The 21,886-nt window shown below is 40.2% G+C and overlaps 1 protein-coding gene across 5 annotated transcripts in view; it reads left to right on the top strand.

Moving 5' to 3' along the window:
* The window catches only part of sdk2b (sidekick cell adhesion molecule 2b), a 392,744-nt gene that overhangs the window by 359,442 nt on the left and 11,416 nt on the right, over nt 1–21,886 (top strand). For 3 of the 5 annotated variants that reach the window (XM_023949203.2, XM_023949201.2, XM_078937625.1), the window contains exons 32-43: nt 416–486; nt 996–1,125; nt 1,719–1,775; nt 3,852–3,953; nt 5,217–5,332; nt 5,449–5,635; nt 8,246–8,383; nt 8,750–8,959; nt 9,065–9,190; nt 9,948–10,112; nt 10,271–10,411; nt 13,662–13,800. In XM_023949203.2, coding sequence (XP_023804971.1) covers nt 416–486; nt 996–1,125; nt 1,719–1,775; nt 3,852–3,953; nt 5,217–5,332; nt 5,449–5,635; nt 8,246–8,383; nt 8,750–8,959; nt 9,065–9,190; nt 9,948–10,112; nt 10,271–10,411; nt 13,662–13,800 — 1,582 coding nt within the window. The remainder of the gene's footprint in view (nt 1–415; nt 487–995; nt 1,126–1,718; nt 1,776–3,851; nt 3,954–5,216; nt 5,333–5,448; nt 5,636–8,245; nt 8,384–8,749; nt 8,960–9,064; nt 9,191–9,947; nt 10,113–10,270; nt 10,412–13,661; nt 13,801–21,886) is intronic. The other 2 variants (XM_023949204.2, XM_023949202.2) reach the window with 1 other exon arrangement.

Here is a 21,886-nt window from a genome sequence, read left to right as displayed (position 1 = left end):
AAAGCGATGCAAAGGGTTAATTAGTCTCAACTTTTGATGAAAAGTTTTTTTGGAAAATGAAGAAAAACCAGACAAATAGTTATCCTTATTTTTCAATATGGCCTTTCATTCATGACTATAATGTTGTCACCCAGAAACAGAATGTTGCCCGGTATCGGCTTTAGAGTGAATAGTTCAGTATCATGATCCCAGCCTGGTGACAGAGGCTGCAGGAGATTCATGCCTGCACCATCTGCAGTGCTGGGAGACGGGGCCTGCAAAGGCTGGCAAAACAGAAGTTTTGCCAAAACAGAAGTTTTGCCAAGCTCTCGTTTCTCTCCGTGGATTCCACAGCCTTTCGGGTACATTAGGCATCTCGAATCGTGCCCATTTTCTGGTCAGTTTGGCTAATGTGTCCCACTTTCGCTGCCCTCAGCCCCAGACGAAGCGCCGGTGATACTCTCCGTGACGCCGCACACAACAACATCAGTGCTGATCCGCTGGAAGGTAAGATCGGGGAGGCTTAATGACTATCTTGTATCATTGTTTGCAAAATCCACGACGCATTCGAGTCTGAGTTAATAAGAGGCCAAGTAAGAAGTCAGGGAAACCTATACTTACAGACTGCAGAGTTTTACACACATCTGCACACTTCTATCACACTGACAGCTGAATTAACAAGTCATAAAGAGCAAAACAGGAGGCTCTCAGACAGTTTTACTTTTATGGAGACTACTTTATGAGAGTGGAGGGGTACTTGTTTTTTCCTCTCTGCCTTTCCCCCACCGGGCTTGCTCTCTCATGTTCCACCGAGGGGGATTTTTGAGCATTACTCAAGCTGCGGATGACTACCCCGTCTGAGAAGTTGTGTCTTTCTGTTTCGGTTAGCTTCTTCGGTGAGGCAAAGTTGGTGATCATATGTTGGTTTACATAAACACCACAGCGCTCGGGGGGTTAGTCATCTTTCTTTCCTCTGAATTTGATATTTATTTATTTGTTTTTGTCTTCAATCTTAGCCGCCTTCTGAGGAAAAGATCAATGGAATCTTACTCGGCTTTCGGATCCACTACCGCGAGCTGCTGTACGACCGTCTGCGCAATTACATTCACACGGTCAACAGCGCCTTCACCTGGGCTGACCTCACAGGTGAGGAAGGAGAATTTAGTGGCTTAAAAAAACACTAAATACTTCCCTTCAGAAGAAATGCAGATCAAGAAAATGACCCCAAAAGGAACCGACAACAGATCTACGTCACAACAAATTGGTTATTGAGTCGAAAAGCCACACTTTCCACACTCTACTTGAGTCGCACATAATTAAAAGACTCACTTCCTATGTCAGCAGCACCATTATTTCCATTAGAGGAAAACTGTCACACAGGCCCAATCTTTTTTACCAAGATCTCCCCATTGGTCTTGACAGTTCCCAGCGAAACATTTCATCTTGTGTTCTCTGCTTATCAGCCGCAGGCTGTTATTAGCTTTACTCAAGAGCTGCTCTGTCTCTCGCCCCGTGTGCACTCTGTGCAACAGGGCCTGTAATTTTACTCTTGTCGAGTCATTGGGGGGTTAATTCTGAGCCATGATCACAGTCATTGTGTGCTTTCCTTTATGGCAAAAGTGCTGCTCTTGCTCAACAATGAAAGTATGGGACTTTGGAGCCTGTTACCTCTGTCGTTTTATTGTCTTCCTACTTAGCTTGATTGACTTTTTCTTTTCTTTATGCTTCATTCACCACAGCTCCCTACAGCGTCCGGAATCTGAGTGATTCAACTCTCACCCACTATGAACTGGACAGTAAGTTTTAAGTCAATTCAGCAAGAAAATCTAGTGAATTAACCGTTTAGTGACAATTGACAGATAATCAGACTTAAGGGATTTTTGGGAGTGGAAGTCAGGTTTTTTTGTGGCATAGTTTGGCCCGGGGTTCTACTGATACTTGGGTGCGACTGAAGCTATGTTGACACTATGGAGTGATTTTTCTGCCATTTTTCCAATACTTACTGTTTTGAGCATACAACTTTCAAAATGTTGTCCAAAAATTCTTTTGCACTTGGAACAGAAAAATGCATTAGAGATTAAAATAAAAAGTGCAATCAAAACAATTTTCACTCATGAAAAGCTCTCTCTGTTCTACGCTCCAAACAGAGCAAGGCACTGTGTTACAAACGTGCCATAAAAGCCAGCCAATCACAGAGATGGACAGGAAGGTTGAAGCTGATTGGTCAGAAATTCTTCCAATCAGCTCGTAGACTGGAACAGGTTCATCGATTCGAAGATTTTCTGACCAATCAGCGTTAACCTTCCTGTCCCTGTATGGGATTGGCTGGCTTTTGCGGCACATTTGTGTCCTTCTCTGTTTTGAAGACAGAAGAGAGAGAATTTCTCTCCAGGAAAAATTGTTTTGATTGGACACATTTTTCAGTTTCAAGTGCATTTTTCTTTTTTAAGTTGGAAATAATTCTTGGAGCACATTCATTTTTGCGCCGGATTCCATTATCCCAATATTGGCATACAAATCACTCCATATCACAACCCTCTCAACTGCGCGTTCAAGCAACCACTTTCAATGAAAAATCTTGAAAAATTGGTTAAAACAGATTTCAGGCTTCCGCGCTCAAAACTCTCGGTTTCACGTGTAGCTACACATGTTTCTACGACTGTTTTTGGGGTCTACATACAAATCGGGTGTCCATTGAACGCACAATGAAGGATAAAGCAGGTTGAACTTTGTCCAATCACGTACAATTGGCAGTGACGTATGAATGGTGTCCCTTTTATTTCATAAAAAGTGCCAACCGTTTTAATATTGATCCTGAAGGAGAAATGAATAATTGTGGTTTGTGCCCGGCCAGAATCATAAGACCATAAATCTTTCTAATATCGGAATAAAACTGTGGAGAAAAAAAAGCTTGGAGCGTCAAGAGATTTGCCCCACTTCGACATTTCACACCAAACTTCTTCCAACTGTAGGTGACAGATGTAGCAAAAAGAAGAGGAAGCCCCTCCCTGTCTATCCAGTGTGAACATCGTTGGATGAACGCACCTTTAGCGTATTCTTGAACACACGTCACATGCTCAGTGTAAACGTAGCATCATCAGGCTTGGCAAAACTGAAAAATGTAACGGATTTACTGATTTAAAAGGGATATAAAGGGTTTACTTGACTTTTAACACATTCTTTATGCTGAATAATCGTTCATATGTTAATATATGCTCCTATGCTTAAATTCTAGATTCTTCCTGCATTTCATGAAGCTCCATTATCATGTGATAAAGCATGCGGATATTCAGTCAATTATTGTTAACACTTTCATCATTATGATTTGCCTTTACTGTACATGTATTTTATTCATTTCTCCCAAAAGTGTGACTTATACTCCAGTACGACTTGCATATGATTTTTTTTCTTCTTTATTGTGCATTCTCTGACAGCTGAGATATCAATTCTAATATTGTAATATGTTTTACAATTTTAGTTAAAACTTGATGCACTTACACACATTTATTCTAGTTTCACAGTGATTAGACGTTCCCTGTTGGGATTTGTAATTAAACCAGAGCAGAAGCCGGAAAAAAAGAAAAGGAAAAAAAAACAGTTTTAATTTAATGTTGAGTTGCTTATGATAGCAACATCTGGGTGGGAAGCAATTGAAGAATTCTTAATTTCTGATTACTCCCTTGAGCTAATTGCTTTGGGCGCCTGGTGGGAGTTGGAGTGATGTGAAATGAGATGCTGGATCTGCTGACATCCTCCCTGTTATCGGGGGGAGCCCTGGCAGTCTAAGCAGATAGAAGTGCGCTAAGAAAGCCGGTACATTGATGTTTCAGTTACTTCCTGACCTTACAGAAACTCATTTGCTTCTGCCGCAGAGTTGAGCAAACACAAGCGCTACGAGATCCGCATGAGTGTGTACAACGCTGTGGGTGAGGGGCCAACCAGCCCGCCACAGGAGGTGTTTGTTGGGGAGGCAGGTACGTGCGCTACCTTTTATTCAACACCCGCTTAAGCACAGAGGGATTCAATTCCCCTCAGTGCAGGCCTTTCCCTATGTTCATGTCACAGATATTACTGAAGAAAGCAAGAGGGGTGAGAAGATAAGAGGAAAGTGTTGGCTCTGTGACACATCAGGCATAATGAGACAAATGTAACCCCTTCACGGTGTATGTCGCTAATTTTTTGTGTACCATTTCATCCAGCACTCCACTTAATTTGGCATCACTTTAACAGAAATAGCACTTCAAAATATGGTTTTATACATAATTGAAAATAAATTCAGGCGTGCATCGGTTAAACCCAATTCAATATCGTTTGTAAATTTCAAAACTGAATTTGCAGAGTCATCAATCAGAGTCAACAAAGTCAACATACGCAGAGAAAAGCAAAAAAACAAAGAAACATACAAAACCCCTGCAGTTAACAGGCAAGCTGTTTGGGAAAATCATGGAGGGAAAATCTTAAATAAACAAAAAAAATCAAAGGCTAAGTAAATTAATACAAATAAAAAACAATGAAAAAGACAAATTTACAAATATATAATAAAATCATAAACATGTCTTAAATATTTCCAAATCTAGTAATGCCAAGCTACCAGGTATCTATTTCTGTGTTGAGTTTTATTCATGTGTCATATTATGTTTCATAATATTAGGTGTGGGGGCTCGAGAGGGTTCTGTGTGTTTTGTATTTGTGTTTTTGATAGTTTTAAGCCTGTAAAGAATGTGTTGCTGTTGTAAAAAAAAGAAAAAAAAGTGTTTCATTAATAAAGTTTAAATTGATTTGCTTATTAATTAAATTAAACTGATATTATATCTGATATGAAAAAAAATATTGTAATTTAAGTTTTCAAATTAAAAACAATTTTTAATTTCTTCAACTTACAATGTCTATATTTCACGTAAACACATTTCTCGCACTCGAAATGTCTCTGATGTGTTTCATGTCTCAAAGAAAGTGTACAAATATTGATGGATTTTCTTTTTCTTATCACTAGCTAAACTTAAGGTTTTATGCTTGTTTTCCTTATCATAACTGATGAAAATGAAAGGGGATCTATGATAGTGCCTTGGGGTGCACCACAGAATATCCCTAAAGTCTTTAAATATAATAACTTAGCACTTTAATAGTAGACTTTGTGTAGTTTTTCTTGCAGCTAATAACACTTGTTTTTACATAAAAAATTAGATAAACCAACAAAATTTTTGATCCTTTTTGCGCTTATGAAATGGTTGTGACAGTTCCTACAGCCCCGCCGCAAAACGTTGCCATTCAGTCTGCAACAGCCACCCAGTTGGATGTGACATGGGACCCACCACCTGTAAATGCACAGAATGGAGACATCCAAGGGTACAAGGTCAGTTTGACAAACTTAATAATTATCCTGGGATGAAGTGGCTGCTTTTTTTTTTTTTTTTAAACTACGTGAACAGACTTTGCAGTCCAGTCATGCTGGCCTTTTCTCCTTTGCAGATATACTTTTGGGAGTTCCAGCGAAAAAATGGGACAGAGCGCCTCCGAACTCTTTTCATGCCTGAGGCAGGAGTAAAGCTGAAGAACCTGACTGGCTACACCAACTATATGATCAGTGTGGCGGCCTTCAACGCGGCGGGGGACGGACCTCGCAGCTCGCCAACGCGAGGACGCACTCAGCAAGCGGGTAAGTTAGACACCAAACATCTGAGGATGCTGTTCTGAATGATCAATTAAGTTGTGTGTTTTGTAAGGAAGCGTTAGGTGTCTGTTGTGTGTTTTCTCTGTGACCTTCTTCTGTGTGTTTTCTTCTTTTTCTCCCACTCATGGGACGTTGTGCTTGTACTCCCATGTCCACACATGTCAGAACAGTATTTTCTAGCTAAAATATCCATATATAAGAAGTTCATTTGGTGCAATGTTGTAGACTAAAAAAAAAAAAACGAAAAACTAGAAGGTGTTCACAGCTTCTTAGTTATCCTTGGAGGTCACTGTGGTGTGACAAGGCAGCCGGAAAGGGGAGGAGAGAATGGCAACAGGGAGACGACAATCCCATCTTTTTACAAGACAAAGAGGCTTTGTCATCTGCCGGAGTCACAACCACTGCTCAACAAGTTTAAAGTCAATAGGGCAAACTTTGTTGCAATCCCAAGCTCAGCCTGCTGTAATGGGATCTGGGGCTGCTCACTGTGTTTGTGAATTCCCCTGACCTGAGCCGGACAGTATTTGTTGGCGTAGTCGATCCTTTTAACCTTCTTGTTTCTTAGCAAAATTGTGGAGCTGACCCAATCGATGCTGCTCAGTCTGTTTGCTCGTCTCTCAGCTATTAGCTTTTTGTGGCTGCAAAAACTGTAGCCTCAGCACTTTCATTGTTGTGGCCCTAGACTTACAGTAAGGAGCTGCACATGCAGTCTTTGCTGAAGTGAGAAGAGTCTCAAAACTTTAGCGAACCAAAGCTGGATGTCCTTCAAGACGTGAAGATGTTCATGTTTCTACCTTTATTTGTGTTTTTTATGCTTTTAGATACACTTGTTTTTGTATTACTTTGTGTTTTCCACATTCAATCATGTTCTGTAAACTTTCAAGACTTCAATCTTGCATTAATACTTTGTGTAGGGATATAAATAGAATTATGTGGTTTAAACTTTTCCAGTCTATTGTTAAAGTCTCACTCCCAGTGATGACAGTGCAGTTTTTGGTTAAAATAAAAAAAAACGTGTTGTTTTTTTATAGGTCATAGTTTCTGCAGTGCAGCAGGAGTTCATTAGAAATTCCCATCTGGGTTGTAGGCGGGACTGTAGCCTAAGCCTACCCTTTTTTTAAATCTCTTTATTCACACGCTCTCACACTAGCTTACAGCCCCTCACAGCCCCAACCTAAAATTATCAGTGAAAGAAAACAAGCAAGCAATATTGGAGCCATCCAGTTGTACAGTTTTTAGCCACGTGCCAGCTCGGATGAAGAAAACAAAGATGTGTGTGGATCTAGTCGTCTACAAGTGGATGCATCAGAATGGAGCAGAGCAGGGAGCTAGTGGTGGGGGTGCGTTGAGTACGTGGACGTGCAGCAGCAGCACGTGAACCCAGTTTGAGGAGGGGTGGGCAATACTGGAGATTTGGGTATCGATCCGATACCAAAGTAATTACAGGGCAAGTATCGGCGATATCGATATCAACACATACTTTTTTCTTGAAATTTTGGAAATAAACTTTTTGTTTTTGTTACTATGTGTTCAATAAAACCAAGGACAGAGACAGAGAGTGAGCGCCAGATGATGTAACAACATAAAACTACATCAACACAAAATTTTAAAGTAAAGAAAATGAAAGAAGAAGTAAAATCTGGAACCGTTTCGCTTTTATTAATAGTATAAAGGCAGAGTGTAGAGTCTGCACGGAAACAAAACCATCTAGAACTGGCTCCAGAACCAAACTGCACCTCAGCGAACTGAGAGGACCTTCTCCTCAAAGGGTAACACATTACTGACTGAAGAAACCAGATCAGCTCCTAGTGATACTCTTTATTTTTAAATGAAAACCTTTACTGTGAATAATGTCTTTTTTGTTTGTTTGGTTGATGGTTGCACATTTTAACTAGTATTTTGTGTTGTGGTTGCAGTGGTTTGTGTTTTTTTTGCTTCAAATCTGTTTAGGAAAAAGCTCAAATGTTATATTCTGATTGAACTGTAAATTACTTTTTGTTTTTAGCATTTAATTTCAACATTTTATCTGAGTGGATATACATATACACTTGAGTAAAAACACATTTTTTTTGCATTATTTCATTATGTGCATACTTTTATAGAGTTGTTGATGATAAATTAAATGAAGCAACAAAACAACCCAAAGAGCTGTTTGGGAGCCAAAAGAGCTCTTATTAGCGAGCTGAACCAAAAAAGCCGGATCTCTAGGAGCCTGAATTCCCATCATTTAGTGCTAACTTTGAGATGTGTGAGGAGCTGGCAGCCCACCAAAATCTTTAAAGGACTATGACGGGAGAGGACAGCCTGTTTATGGGTCATATTTTGAAATGTACTAGTATTCATTTTCCCTGACTTTTTTCCTTTCAAGATCACAGAGAGAGTTACTTTGTTATTTTTCTAATTTCATAAATGCTGTTGTTTCATTAAATTCATGTTCAGTTATGCGTGGATTTCTGCAAAACCATAAATGGTTATGTCTGCCACAACCTACGATGGTTACACAGAGCCCAGCCCTGTGGCCCTCACAAAAAAAAGTTTAGGGACTCCTACAGTTTTGGGCATTGCTTATGTGTGTTTTTAACTTGTCCGTTGCAGCTCCCAGTGCTCCAAGTTTCATTCACTTCAGTGAGCTGACCACCACCTCGGTTAATGTTTCCTGGGGCGAACCTACCTTCCCGAACGGCATCATTGAGGGCTACCGTCTGATCTATGAACCCCTAACACCTGTAGAAGGTAATTCCCCATTTTACCTCCCCAAATTGTGTCTACACAGATTGCCTGCTGTCTTTTATTATTTTTTTTTCGTGTAGAGGATACATTTTAATCCTTGCTAATGCTGTGGAACGTACCATCTACTTAACCAACGTTGGCAACACCTTGCATAATGCCTTTTTCTTGAGCGATGACCTTGACACTGATCTAAGGCTCATGCAACCTCTTACATATTTAATGCTTTCACCCACAAGAACATATGGCTACATAGACATTAGTGCAAGAATATTTTCTTCTACTAACCCAATCACTGTGTGTGTGACAATGCTTGCTCCCACGATGCCTTGCCTGTGTAAGATCTGCTTTGAATGTGGTGTGTTTGTCTAGAGTCTTCAGTGGCCTGTGCCGACTGTCTTCACTCCCCCTCCCCCCCAGGCGTCAGTAAGACTGTCACAGTGGACGTGAAGGGGAGCGGACCGCTCTGGTTAAAGCTCAGAGACTTGGCGGATGGTGTCACGTACCACTTCCGCATCCGGGCCAAGACCTTCATTTACGGCCCTGAGGTGGAGGCCAATATCACCACGGGACCAGGGGAAGGTAGCAGCAATTCAGTCTTTTTTTTTTTTTTTTTTTTTTTTTTTACCCATGTAAAACTCTATTTAATGCATTTTTTGTTTGTAAAACGTCATTTTGTCTTTTTAGGAGCCCCGGGTCCCCCTGGAGAGCCTTTTATCACGCGCTACAGCTCAGCCTTGACGATTCATTGGGCCAGCGGTGATCCAGGCCGTGCTCCAATATCCCGTTATGTAATCGAAGCCAGACCCTCAGGTGGGGTCCTCAGATGATCTCTCCCATCAGTAAAACATGCTTCATTGTAGCCGTAATGACAGTCTCATTCAGTAAAGTGGTCTAAATTATCAACATCTGCTGTCTAAGAATCTTTAAGGGGTTACTGGTTTGGTCAACGGCATTGAGACAATTGGGGTCCTGTTTGTTCTGGTACTGGCGAATCCAGGGGCAACTAAAATAGTGATGGATGTTGGTCATCTTATTGGGAAGGGTGTGTTTTATCGCTTCCAGGTGAAAATGGCTATGAGTGTCCTGCGGTGTAGAGACTCAACATGGGTTTGGATGACAATACAAACAGTAGTCTTCAATGGAACAAGCCAATATTGTTGTCTACAGATTCAATTTCAATCTCTATTAATAACCACAGAATAAGTTCAGCGGCATGACCGACGATCTCGGGGGACTTGTTTATGTTTTTGGAATCACTTGCGAGTGTCAGATTTACATCAATAGTTGCAAGCGGCAGAAATAGTTTCAGTTTTCCCAGCCAGCTCCAAGGCGTCAAATGGTTTTCATTTGAATAACGTCTGCGCCTCCATTTATGCTGTTGACTTACTAGCTGTAAAGTTTTATGAGAGCCATGAAGCTCCCCCCAGGAGCTACAAGCCAGACAGGTGTTTTATCTAAATGACACCAAGAAAAAGCTGCCAGTGATAAACTTGTGTAAATGGTTGGATGCTCATGTGATTGCTTCCGTCTCAACTTCCCCTAAAAAATGTGTTAAATCTCATTACAGATGAGGGTTTGTGGGATATCTTAATCAAGGATATCCCTAAGGATGCAACATCGCACACATTCAACATGGACATACTCAAACAAGGTGTCAGCTACGACTTCCGGGTAATCGGAGTGAACGACTACGGCTACGGCTCTCCAAGTCTGCCTTCTCCTTCCATATCTGGTGAGCTTTCAAGTGTTTTGTTAATGGAACTGAGACGACGGAATTACATTCACATTTTTGACTTAATTAAATTTCCTTAGGTCTTTTAGACTTCACAGAAGAGTGGCTACATGTTCGCTAACAAGCGTGAATTTCAATTTTCTGTCTTTCAAACCCAGCACAAAAAGTGGCCCCTTTCTACGAGGAGTGGTGGTTTTTGGTGGTGGTGGCACTGGTGGGGCTAATCTTTATCCTGCTGCTGGTTTTCATACTCATCATCAGAGGACAGAGCAAAAAGTATGCCAAAAAGACGGAATCAGGTGAGCGCACCTATGTTTACATTTTGCAACCAGGCTATGGCACAGACCTAAAATCACGCCACCTGTTGTTATTATTATTATTATTTAATCTCTGAAATAAATGATTTTCACTTTCTATATACTTCCTAGGTAGGCCTGTCAGGCGTGGAGCTACAGGGCGGCAAGGGGGGGAGGGCAAAAAGCTTTGCCCTTCCACTTGCCCTCCAATTTTTGAGTCAATATTAGTAACATTAATGACATTATTTAAGAATAAGCTTCTTTAAGCAGTGCAAAAATAACAAATATTTTTACATGAAATCTTGAGCTCCTAAAATTACAAATTGTATGCATTTTTTACGTATTTTAAACCTTTCCTTTTCTTACTCTGCTGTTCTCATTCACCATCCTACCAAAGTTTTCTGTTTTAGTTCCACCACTGAGGCCTGTATTCTGCTTTTAAATGAATTTGAATATTGACTAAAGCTGGAAAGCTGGAAGAGTAGAGAGATGAAAGAGAGGAGCATTATTTCAGCCTAACTGTGACATCAGCTGCTATTTCCTTCAGCTCAGCACTTTTTGCTGCGGTTCTCTAGCAACCAGGCAGGGGTGGTGAGGGGAGGGGTCCGTACGGGTCATTGCACATCTTTCTGACTGAAAGAGGAAAAACAAGAGATTTCTTCTCAGTCCGACACAAAGACGCTCTTAAAAGTCTGCATACCCCACTCCAGGAATCTGGTCCAGGCGACTGGCCTCATCAAGCGCCGTTTCGTTTTTTCCGTGTTTTCCAAATCAGCTATCGACCTGAAGGATCCCAGGAGGGGACACCGGGCCAGCAGCAACAATCCACGTCGTTTTTTTGTTTTTTAAACCAATAACACGGCGATCGAAAGTCTCACAGAGCATGAAACGACTGCATGTGTCACTCTCAGTTAAGATGTTTGTCATTGGTTGAGTCTGACAGTTTTCAGACTGTCAAATGTTCAAATGACACCAAGTTCGAATCAGTCAAGTTTATTTGGAAACTGCCCTACCGTGCTTGTCTGAAATCACAACACAAAAATGGAGGACGCATGATTCCGAAACAAAAAATAAAAGGATTTATTATCATTTTAATACAATTTATTCCAAATAATTGGAGATTGTTACTGGTGACCTGTCCAGGGTGTACTCCCCGTTTGCCCAAAAGTAGCTGGACAACTGTGACACTGAAAGGGACACAACGGGTTAAGAAAACGGATTGGATGTTTCAGTTCGGTACAGATCATTCCAATAGGACCAAATAGTTTTAACTGTGTTTTGATAATCGCCTTAACAGTTGACCTAAAAAAGACAATGTTTTGGGAAAGCTTATACAACTGTGGAAACAACTTATTTTAATAAAAAAATGGGATGAAAACTGTCTGAAAGAGACTTGGGTTAAAGCCTTAGTCACATGCACCTGAATTGGGGTGCTGAGGGTGTTTGGGTTGCCTGGGCCCGTGGAGGGTCATAAACCGGATCGGCCTGTCTTATAGGGGAGTGCAGGTGTGTCTTGCAGTTCCCTTGAGGGTCGTACGGACACCTGAAGGGATGTCGTGATAATGGAATGCACCATTTTCGTGTGTGTGGTAAATGTTTTGTATAGTATTTGTAGGGATAATGTCAGTTACATGCACTTATGAGGTACAGATGCTGTTGTACAGTGCCCTTACACCACACTCTAGTCAATAGTAAGAAGCGCGTATAACCTAACAAGGTATGTAAATGATAGGTCACTTAGAGAAATTGCCTTATTTTCTCATTTTTAGAGCTACATTCACACCTGGCTTGGAAACGCGTGTTCAAGCAATGACTTCCAATGACAAGTCTGTGTAAATGCGTGGATACTCACGTGTCGGGCCTCTGCATTTAAAACTCTTGTGTTCACATGTACTTAAGCGAGTCTATACGTCCATTTTCTGGCTCTATGTACAGAACACATGGCAATTGTACGTGTGTCAAAAGTTAAACCAGGTAGAACTTTGACCAATGAGGGACTCCGATCTGATAGTGAAATATGGATGGTGTTCCTTTTCATTCATGGACGTGCCAATCATTTGAAAATTGATTATAAAAGAGAAATTATGAATTAATTCTATGGCACCAAGTCTTTCGTATATGGGAATACAGCTGTGACAGAAAAAGCCTGAAGCAGGATTCGGTAAATTTGCACCGCTTCGGCATTTCGCATGGGCAGCAGCAGTCCAGCGTGAACACTAAACGCTAAAAGAATGCCCATTTAGTGTGTTTTTGTGCGTGCGTCACATGCCCAGGGTGTACGTGTACGTCAGACTAAAGAAAAGTAGCGTGCACTTTTTATTTGGACACCCTTTAGCAGTTCCATCACCCTTGGTGTTGTATAAGTGTTCGCTACGACATGTTGCTTGCAGTATGCCTGTGGAAAAACACACTTTTTTGCCCTCTCTGCTCACCGATTAGCCAACTATCTTGATAGTTCCTGCTGGCCACCTTCATGCCCCGTACAGGTTAGGCTGTTTTTCACCTGCATATCCACCCAAAAAGGCAGTTCTGACTAAGGCTTTATCTGACGTGACCAGTTGGAGGAGACAATAACCACTGGAACTGCGAGGCAATGAGAGTTAAGTGAAACCCTTAATGGTTTTGGAAAGACTTAAATTCCTCCTTAACACTTCAGGGAATGCCTCTGCTTTTTGGGATGCAGTTTGAAGACAGTCATCCAGAGGTAGATGTCAAAAATCAATGCAGGTCTTGTAGCCGTGTGCTCAGTGGAACAGTAGGTCAAGGCAGTAGTTACATCATTAGACAAAGGCTGGAAATCTCCAACACTTTTACTGTGAATTTAAGGAAGCTAGCTGTTCCCTCAGGTAGCTAAGCTAAAGAAACTGCAGACTCCTGCTGGATACTTTGTTATATCGATCTTTTCATCCAACTTTTGGAAAGAAACTTGTTAGCCCTCATTGCTTTCAGCCTGAAATATTGATGCTTGAATTTTTGCTTGGACTTGAGTGAATCTTGCTTAGAAAGCAAAAGCTGTTCATTTGGAAGTTGCCATGATTAAAAAATCCACTTTTTCCTAAAAAAAAAGATTTTTGCCCAAAGGCCTTAGTTTTGCATTAAAAAAATGTGTAGCCTAATCAGCTCCATTACATATGATCAGTTATTTTCTTTCAATTTGTGGAATATGACTGATTGATTCCAGCTTTCCTCCTAGACGCTAACGTCTCTGCTTATCCAGCCTAAGGTAACACACTCTCTTTGAATTTGTGTCCAGGTAACAACTCCAACTGTAACGCCCTGACCCACGGAGACATGGTCAGCCTGGACGAGGGACGCTTCCCCGCCCTGGAGCTCAACAACCGACGGCTGTCTGTGAAGAACTCTTTTTGCCGGAAGAATGGCGTCTACACCAGGTGAGCATTATTTTCTAGTTTTCAAAACAATTGTTGACTTCCCAATCGTTTTTATACAGTTTTACCAACATAATCTCGTGTTTTTTTTAACCGATACTACGGTTATTCTCAGTGCTCAATCAGTCCTCTGACACGTCTGCGGTATCCTTTTAACTGTAATGGGAAGTTCATGACGTCACTGAATGAACAAGTTATTTTAATGAAAATGTTGCAAAAATGAGGCTTAATTAAAAAAAAAAGAAAAAACAACCACCTGCTACATTAGTAAACGATTAAAGGTTCTTTTTCGCTAGAAAGTAAAACGTTCTTACCCCTAAAGAGTTAAATCTTTATCTATTTATTTTTAGTGGGTAAAAAACTGCTGGATATATTTAAAGAAACAATAAAAGAAAAAGTTTCAAGCAGGCATCTCCTGAAGGAACATTTGGACGACAGAAATGTGTATGAAGCTGAAAACACGCTGAATATATCAAATGTTGAAACCGAGTCAGAAGAACTGGAAAGTTTGGTGAATGCTGCTCACCGTTCACACAAATATCCATATGAAATGATTGATTTTTCCTCAGAAAAATGCCTGCGGCGCCTTTCAGCTCTGAGGAAATGACAATCTTCCTGGACATAAACAGATTTTTTTTTTAATGAGCGCCTGTGAGTCCTGCCTTCATTGGTCCTGAGACCTTGTTAAAAAAATGTCTGACTGACACCTGTGCAACTAAGACTTCAGGGTCCCACATTCAAATCTGACGGCATGCCTGGAATAAGTTTATTAGTAGGCGTGAAGATCTAGGAAACAGCTGCTGCCATGTTGTGGAGGGCAGTTGAAAGGTTTGCAGCAGCCTGCCAGCAGTGGCTGTATTTCTGATGGAAATGCAATCTTTTCGAGAAAAAGTTGGGTTTCGAGGAGTCAGGTGCAGACCGACGTTCCATGTGTCCAGAGTGTTTCAAATGGCAGAATCTGAGAAGCGAGGTCCAGTCCGTGCTTTGGGATGTGTGCGTGCGACTTCGAGGACAGATCAAAGCAAACTCATGTCTTTGAGAGACTTCCAGGCAGGATTTCTGACTTGAATTGGGGGGTGGGGGTGGGGGGTAAGAATGCACAGATGTACTCGCAGAAATCGGCGCTCTTTGAACTCGGAACACAGAAGAGAAATCCAAATCCAGACACCTGAGCTTTCGATTGCAGATCAATGACTCATCTTGATCTTTGGTCTCAGAGCGCCACAGCGCAGATGAAGCCCTCAGCCTTACACTCATAAGAAATCAAACATTCTTAATCCAGCGTGTTCAGCCTGATCCAGAGCGATATCAGGCTGCAAATGCCAGTTTTGACGGTGGAGGTGCAAATTATACCGCCACGGTGCTCACAAAGTTCAGTTTTATGAAGTCTTAGCAAAGCCAAAGCTCTTGACAGCCGATCCCTTCGGTGTAAATGTGAACTTTGTAAACCTCTAAACAAAATCAATAAAGTTCGGGTCTTTTCCGTGTATAATAATTTTCTTTTGGTATTTGATTTTTCTAAAAAAAAAAAAAAAAAAATACATGTTTAGTGGAGGGAGGCTTTTCTTGCTCTTGGTTGGCTTGTTATAGTTACAAAAATCATTGAATTTCTCAAAAAGAGAGCTATAATCAAAAGAAATACATGAAAAACTTAAAAGACACCTTTTAAAAAACATCTTTTTAGGTGTCCATTATCAGAAATGAATGGCCGAAGGTATGATTTTTCGAAATCTTGCGTCGTCCGTTATTTGCTATAATTACTTTAATTTTGTAATTTCTAACATTTAACCCCATGTGTCGCTAATTTTGCAATGTATCATTAAATGTAAGACTCAACCTAATTAAGCATCACCTTGAACAGAAAAAATACTAACAAATATTTTAATATACTTTGTTTTTTCCACAATTTAAGATACACCTTATAAGTCTTTTTTTTCTTCAAAAAACAACAGCGTTTAATGTAATGTTGAAGTTTCAAAGTTTCCAATAAAGTTGCGTGTTTTTGTAAATACGCTAACATGGCTAATGGTCTGTGTTAGTTTAAGGAGTTACTAACAGGGCTGGGAGTTAGCATAGTCAGAGTAACGTTTGTTTTAGCGCTATAAGTCTCTTTTTTATGAGTTGCAGACAAGGTTGAGTGTTTTTGGGTCAGACTGTTTTTATTTTTTTACATGTTACTAACAAACCTGGGATGTAGCATAGTCACAGGACTGTTTTTTTTGGTAGTGTCAGTCTTTTTTTTTTTACATGTCGCAAACGAGATTTGGTGTTATTGCAAATAAGCTAACGCAGCTAATGTGTAGAAGTTTTGAAGTTTTTGTATTTTGACATGTTTTTTACATGTTAAAAACAGTGGGAGGCCGTGCCTTACACACCTGGGCCTTCAGTTGTGCTACATCTGAACCACTCAACCCTTCCTTAACCATTTTACGATGCAGAAACAAGCGTTGCATTCCAAGTTGAAAGTTCCTGTAGCCACAATAAATAAACTGAATAAACAACAGTAAACAAATCTTGTTATGCAACTACAGCCAGCAAAAAAAATTGAAAATAACCACAGAAATTTGGAATATAATTTATAATGGTATTTATCATTTCAGTCATCAAAAAATCTAATTATTTGAAGACAAAATCCATCCTCCTCACGTTCCGTCAAGAAGTCCTTTCTATTCCATCAAGGCCAGTGCGACGCTCGACAGATGCAGTGGACACGGGGATGAATACTGTGATGTTGGCTAAGCCTGCTACAGGGCCCTGCTAACTCAAAATCTGATTGGTTGAAGGAAATGAATGTCATTTCCGACATTGATTTAGCATTACATGCCTTCAGAACTGATGGTGAAGGCCTCTTTAGCTCTGACCCTGCCTGGCAACAAAGGACAGCTGAAATGTGATTGGTTAAATGCTCCAATATTCTGTCTGGAAGCAGCATAACCATCATAAACACAATATAAGGGAGTGGACCATTTGGAATGATTTAATGAGTATGCATGGACAAAATATATATATTAACACATGATTCAAATATTTTTTAGACCTTGAGAGAAGCCCTTGAAGGCCCTGACGACCCACCACTGGTTACTAAGAAGGTTGGAAGTTAGCGGTAACGGTAATGTTGGTTTTAGTGGTATCAGTCTGTGTTTTTTTTATGTGTTGCAGACAAAGATAGGAGTCAAAGGGATTGTGAATACGCTAACACGGCTAATGCTTCTAAAGTGTCTAACGTGTAATGTGTTACAAACAAGTGCTAGAGGTTCAGTTAATAAAGTCTGACTGATGGATTCATCTCTGACTCATTCGTCTCGCTTAATTAGTGCCTATTAGTGCGTTGTACCTTTTTTATGACAAAAGATTTTAAAAAAGATGTTCATTCAGGCGTAAAAAATAGTTTTTCACGAGAAGCGGACTATTTGAAACGTGGCCTGACCCATTGTCATGGTAACAGCTAACGAGCCAGCACCTCGTTAGCTGCTGGTGAGGATGAACCAGCAGAGGAAAGCGGTATATGAGCTGAACTTACGTTAAGTGATACAAAGCATCGTTTCACAGGGAAAGTTCACATCTTACCACTTGATTTTGTCCAGACGATGAAGCAAAAGTTTGTTTTCAAAGAAACAAAGTCCATCAGCAGATCACCTTCAATGTAAGAACTCGTTAACTCTGATCTGATCATAAATGTGTATTAACAAACAAATAATTTAATTCTTTAATTGTTAATAAAATTATTTATAAACCTATCTTCCAAGAATCTGTTCAGCTAGCCTTTATGGCAGCGCAATAATATAAAAGATTCAGGCTGTTTGACCAGAACATCTTTATACGAGTCCATTATCACTTTTTAATGGACACCCTTCAGCCAATCCGATACAAGTATTCACCCAGACCTGGTAGAAGCGAAAAGTTAATATTTAAAGCAGTCAAATGCTGCTTTTTTGTGATTTGATTATTTTTTTTTACAAGATGCAGATGTTCCTGAAAAAAGCAAAATTCAATATTAACTGACAGCATTTCACCACCCAAGAAGCCTTCGTGTGGTTTCACGCTGACATCCAAACTCCACGCCGCACTGCTGTCATCCTCATGGTGGAAGGACTCACAGCATCCTCGTGTTTTAGCTGACTGAAAACAACTTTGACAGTCTGCTGCGAGGTTGACACGGGTCTCGGTGAAGCGGTTCTGTGTAGATTAACATGATTTTAAACACTCTTGAGTGACAAAGCTTTTGAACATTCCTGACATGGTAATGAGTCCCTTTGGGAGACTGTGGTATGAAGAGAGCTGTATGCGGAGCTCTCCCTTCTTCGCTGACATGCTGCTGATTGACGTCTGCTGTGAGAGGATTAAGTGGACCCCGCTCCATCCGAGTGAACGGGCCTGATAAATAATTTACACTTCAATCACCAGAGTCAAGGCAAGAGGGCCAGAAGTGGGCCGAGTTTGCTCCATATTTTTGCGGAAGCGGTTTATCAGGAAGCCCCAGCCAGCCCTCTATAGCATGTCTGCTCTGTGGCTTTGTTTGTTTGGCTCTGATAAATCGCCGCTGCAGGGAGAAAGTTTAAAAATCAATGCTGATTTGTCTTTCTTACTTTATTGAGGAGATTTTTAGGGTTTATGGTGCAAGTGCAAACCTTTTCAGAAAACTGGCTTAAGGGCACATAAATATTAATTACTGTTGTTTTTATTTATTTGATTTAAGGCCAGATCTTTTAAAGGGTGCAACCATCACTGCCCAAAGTGCTGCTAAATGCTTTGAAATAAAAACTTTTTGTACAAATGGTGTGGTGCTTTTGGTCAGAACTGATCCTGTGACTTTTTAATCAGAGGTCAGAGGTCAGATTATGGTTCAGATGCCTCAGGAGAAGAAAATACTTAGTACTTCACTCATAATCCACTGCTAACTCGAGAAAATTTAGTTTAACTTTAAAGTAAATTTTAAAAAAAGAAGGCTGTTTAAATAAAGTTAAATTATCAAATTTTCAAAATAAAAGTTTTTATTTTTTACTTTTTAAATACATTCAGTAGGTAAGGCAAGTTTGTTTGAGCAGCACATTTCGTGTATAAAAACTATTCAAAGTGCTTTACAAAAAAAAAAAAAAACACTCAAAAGACTTTCTTGAAGTCAGTCCAGATCTGTGTAGACTAGAAGCTGAATGAAACTTCGTCATGATAAGTTTTGACTCTAGAAGCTGAAAAAGGAGCCGATACAGATGACCGGATAGTTCTGGCTAGTACCAAACAGACCAATCAAGAGGTCAATCATGTATTTAAAATATCTTTCCATGTTTTTTTGTGTATTTAATAACATAGTTTTTCAAAACGGAAATTGTTAATGCTTCTTGAACTTTTGCTTTCTGGCTTTACTCTATGTACTTTTTAAGGCATCAATCCATTCATTAAGTGCAAATTTGGAGCTAAATCTGTATAGAAAGTCTGAATTTGACTTGACTTGATTTACAGCTAACAAAAAAAACTTGTTTGCATATCTATGCAAATAAACACATCCCATTCATTCAATATTTACAGCTTTCTAAAAAATAGTTAGAATAGAATACTAATACTGAAGACACCTGCATAAAAATATGCATTCATAGCCTTACAAGTATAGTTTTGTGTCTCCCTGACTTTAATTTGGCTTCTAAGTTTAGTTTCAGGGTTTATGTGATTGATTTCCTACACTGAGATTTTAATTAAAATCACAAAAGCAAAAAAACTCCAATATAAATGTCTTAAGAATAATAAAAAGGATTATCCAAGATTTGGCTTTTGTGGATAAATATTATCTTTCCCTCTATGTCTTCAATCATTTTTTACAATTAATGTTTTACTTTCTAAGTTGCCAGCAATGTTGGATTCTTTTTATAGAAACAAAGACCTTTGAATGTCCTTATAAAAAAACCTCTGTTGTGCATGAAGAGCTTCCTGCAGTTAATATTTGATTTGTTTCAAGTTAAGTGAATTAACTTTAGTTTGATGTAAATCATCAGGCATAACTGAATTACAGCTCTCTTGGTAATTTCCCAGTGGAGTTTTCTCATTTTTTCCCCTCAATTCACGCAAAGAAGGACGTCTTGTGAGAACCGCTTGAATTAATCAGATAATTTTTGAAATGCTTCCCGCATGTATTCATCCGAAAAGGGCTTATGCAAATGTATTTTGGGGTGCATGAAAAGCCGCTGTGTGCGCTGCAGCGGCTCCACTGGCAGGGACCAGCGGCCGACGCCACGGCCCGGAAAGTCACCGGGAGTCTCGGAGGAGTCAGCCAAACCAACGGCAATCAGCGAAAACAGACGCCTGTTTGTTTTAGCAGAACCAAGGACAGAAATACGGAGCAGAGGTTTTATTCAGTTGACTTAAGAAGAGCCAATCATTTTATATTTCAACTTATTTCCCCTTTATTTGCTTTGAAGTCCCCCTTCTGTCCCCCCCTGCTCTAAGGGTTTCTTTCTTTCACGCCTACAACACTGGCATGTTTGATCACTGCAGTGTGCCGTTCACATGTGTGGTGACCGCTCCCTGTTTTAGTCTGACGACCCCCTTAAGCTGTGCAAGACGTCTGTTTGCAGTTTAGTCACACGAGCCAAGTGGTTTGACATTCCTCAGCCCACGCTGAGGACTGAAGCGGGGAATTATTCTTCCAGGACACACTGGCTGCATGATTGTCCCATGATTCTCATCTAAACGGGTTGCAACTGCTAATTTCATAAACTAGCTGGGCCTTAGATTGAATCCCTGAAACTGAACCATTTCTGATTTTGTTTTCCACAAAAAACGTAGTGGAAAAATTTAAAAAACAAAAGTGTCCAAAACCGGTTTTACCACTTTTTTCTTGAGCCTGTAATAAAAAATCTGTTAGTAAAAAACATGCATTTGGGTATAAGCTTGATCAACTTTGAGAAAAAAAAAATCCAAAAAGTTTTCAAGTTAAGTCTTATTTTGAAAAATAAAAGCATGTAAACAACTGCATTTGGACATAAAACCAATACCTTTTCAAAAATCAACAAAGAATTCTCTCTTTTCAGTCCCTCTGCTTTGATATAAGACCTTGAAAAAGAAACTGAGGTTACTGACTTCCTGTTTGAAACAGGCATCAAAATGAAAATTGAAAGGAGGTAAGTTCACTAAATGACCACCAGGTGGCTTGTTGAAAGTCAGCAAGTATAACTAAATTGTCTCCCATGTAAACTAACAAATTGGCAAATCAATCCATAAATGTTTGGAATGGAACTGAAACTTTTTGAAGGATGTTTGGTGTCAACTGGCTAAGAGGCTAGCAACCATCACAGAACAGAATGAATGGCAAATCTGTATGAACCATTAGTTCGTATTAGACTCATTTAAAGCCACTTTACTACCTTCTGGGCTTGTTGCTGTCAAGGCCTTTTTGTTTTCCTCCTCTTAGAAAAGATAAACATGAGGAGACAAACAACCCTGACAGTTGTTGAAAAAATGACCAGTAAACCTAATCTGGGACCATCGGTTAAGCCACAACTAGACTGGAGGCTGATTGACTTGGAAAAAATCTACCGTAACTCTTCAACCATTTACGCAATTATTGTAACTGATGCTGGAGTCCAGAAAAGTAGCCTTGTACTGATATGCTGCGCTGTATAATATAAATGGGTTTATGAAATCACTGTAAATCAACTAATGCGTTGAAAAAAGCGGCTTTGCACCACCTTGGTCACAGGCACCCGTACAGATCAACCCCTCTGTTGGTGCTGCAGGTTTTTGGGTCGCCCAAGCCCGTAGAGGCTCATTGACGGAAATGTCCACATCTTAAAGACAGTGCAGTTGTGACATGCAGTTGCCCAGAGGCTCATGCGGCCACCTTAAAGCTGCATTCACACGGGACCCGATTTTCACGTCAAAGGCGTCGGCTTTCAATGTTCAGTCAAGGTACAGACTATATCAGGGGTCTAGTGGTGCGATTTGGCCGTCGGGCGCTGCGTGAATCAGGGACTTAGCATTAGGCAAGAGGAGTTTTCAGTGACGTAATCAAAGGGTAGTGGTTTGTATCCTTTATTTGAACCCACCTTCACCGCTCAGAGGACATTAACCAAATAAATATCAACTTTTTTGGGTGTCGTTT

This window comes from Oryzias latipes, chromosome 19 (genome assembly GCF_053564925.1).
Source record: "Oryzias latipes strain Hd-rR chromosome 19, Olatipes_Hd-rR_3.1".
Taxonomy (NCBI): Eukaryota; Metazoa; Chordata; class Actinopteri; order Beloniformes; family Adrianichthyidae; genus Oryzias; species Oryzias latipes.
This window is presented reverse-complemented; position numbering and strand designations above follow the sequence as displayed.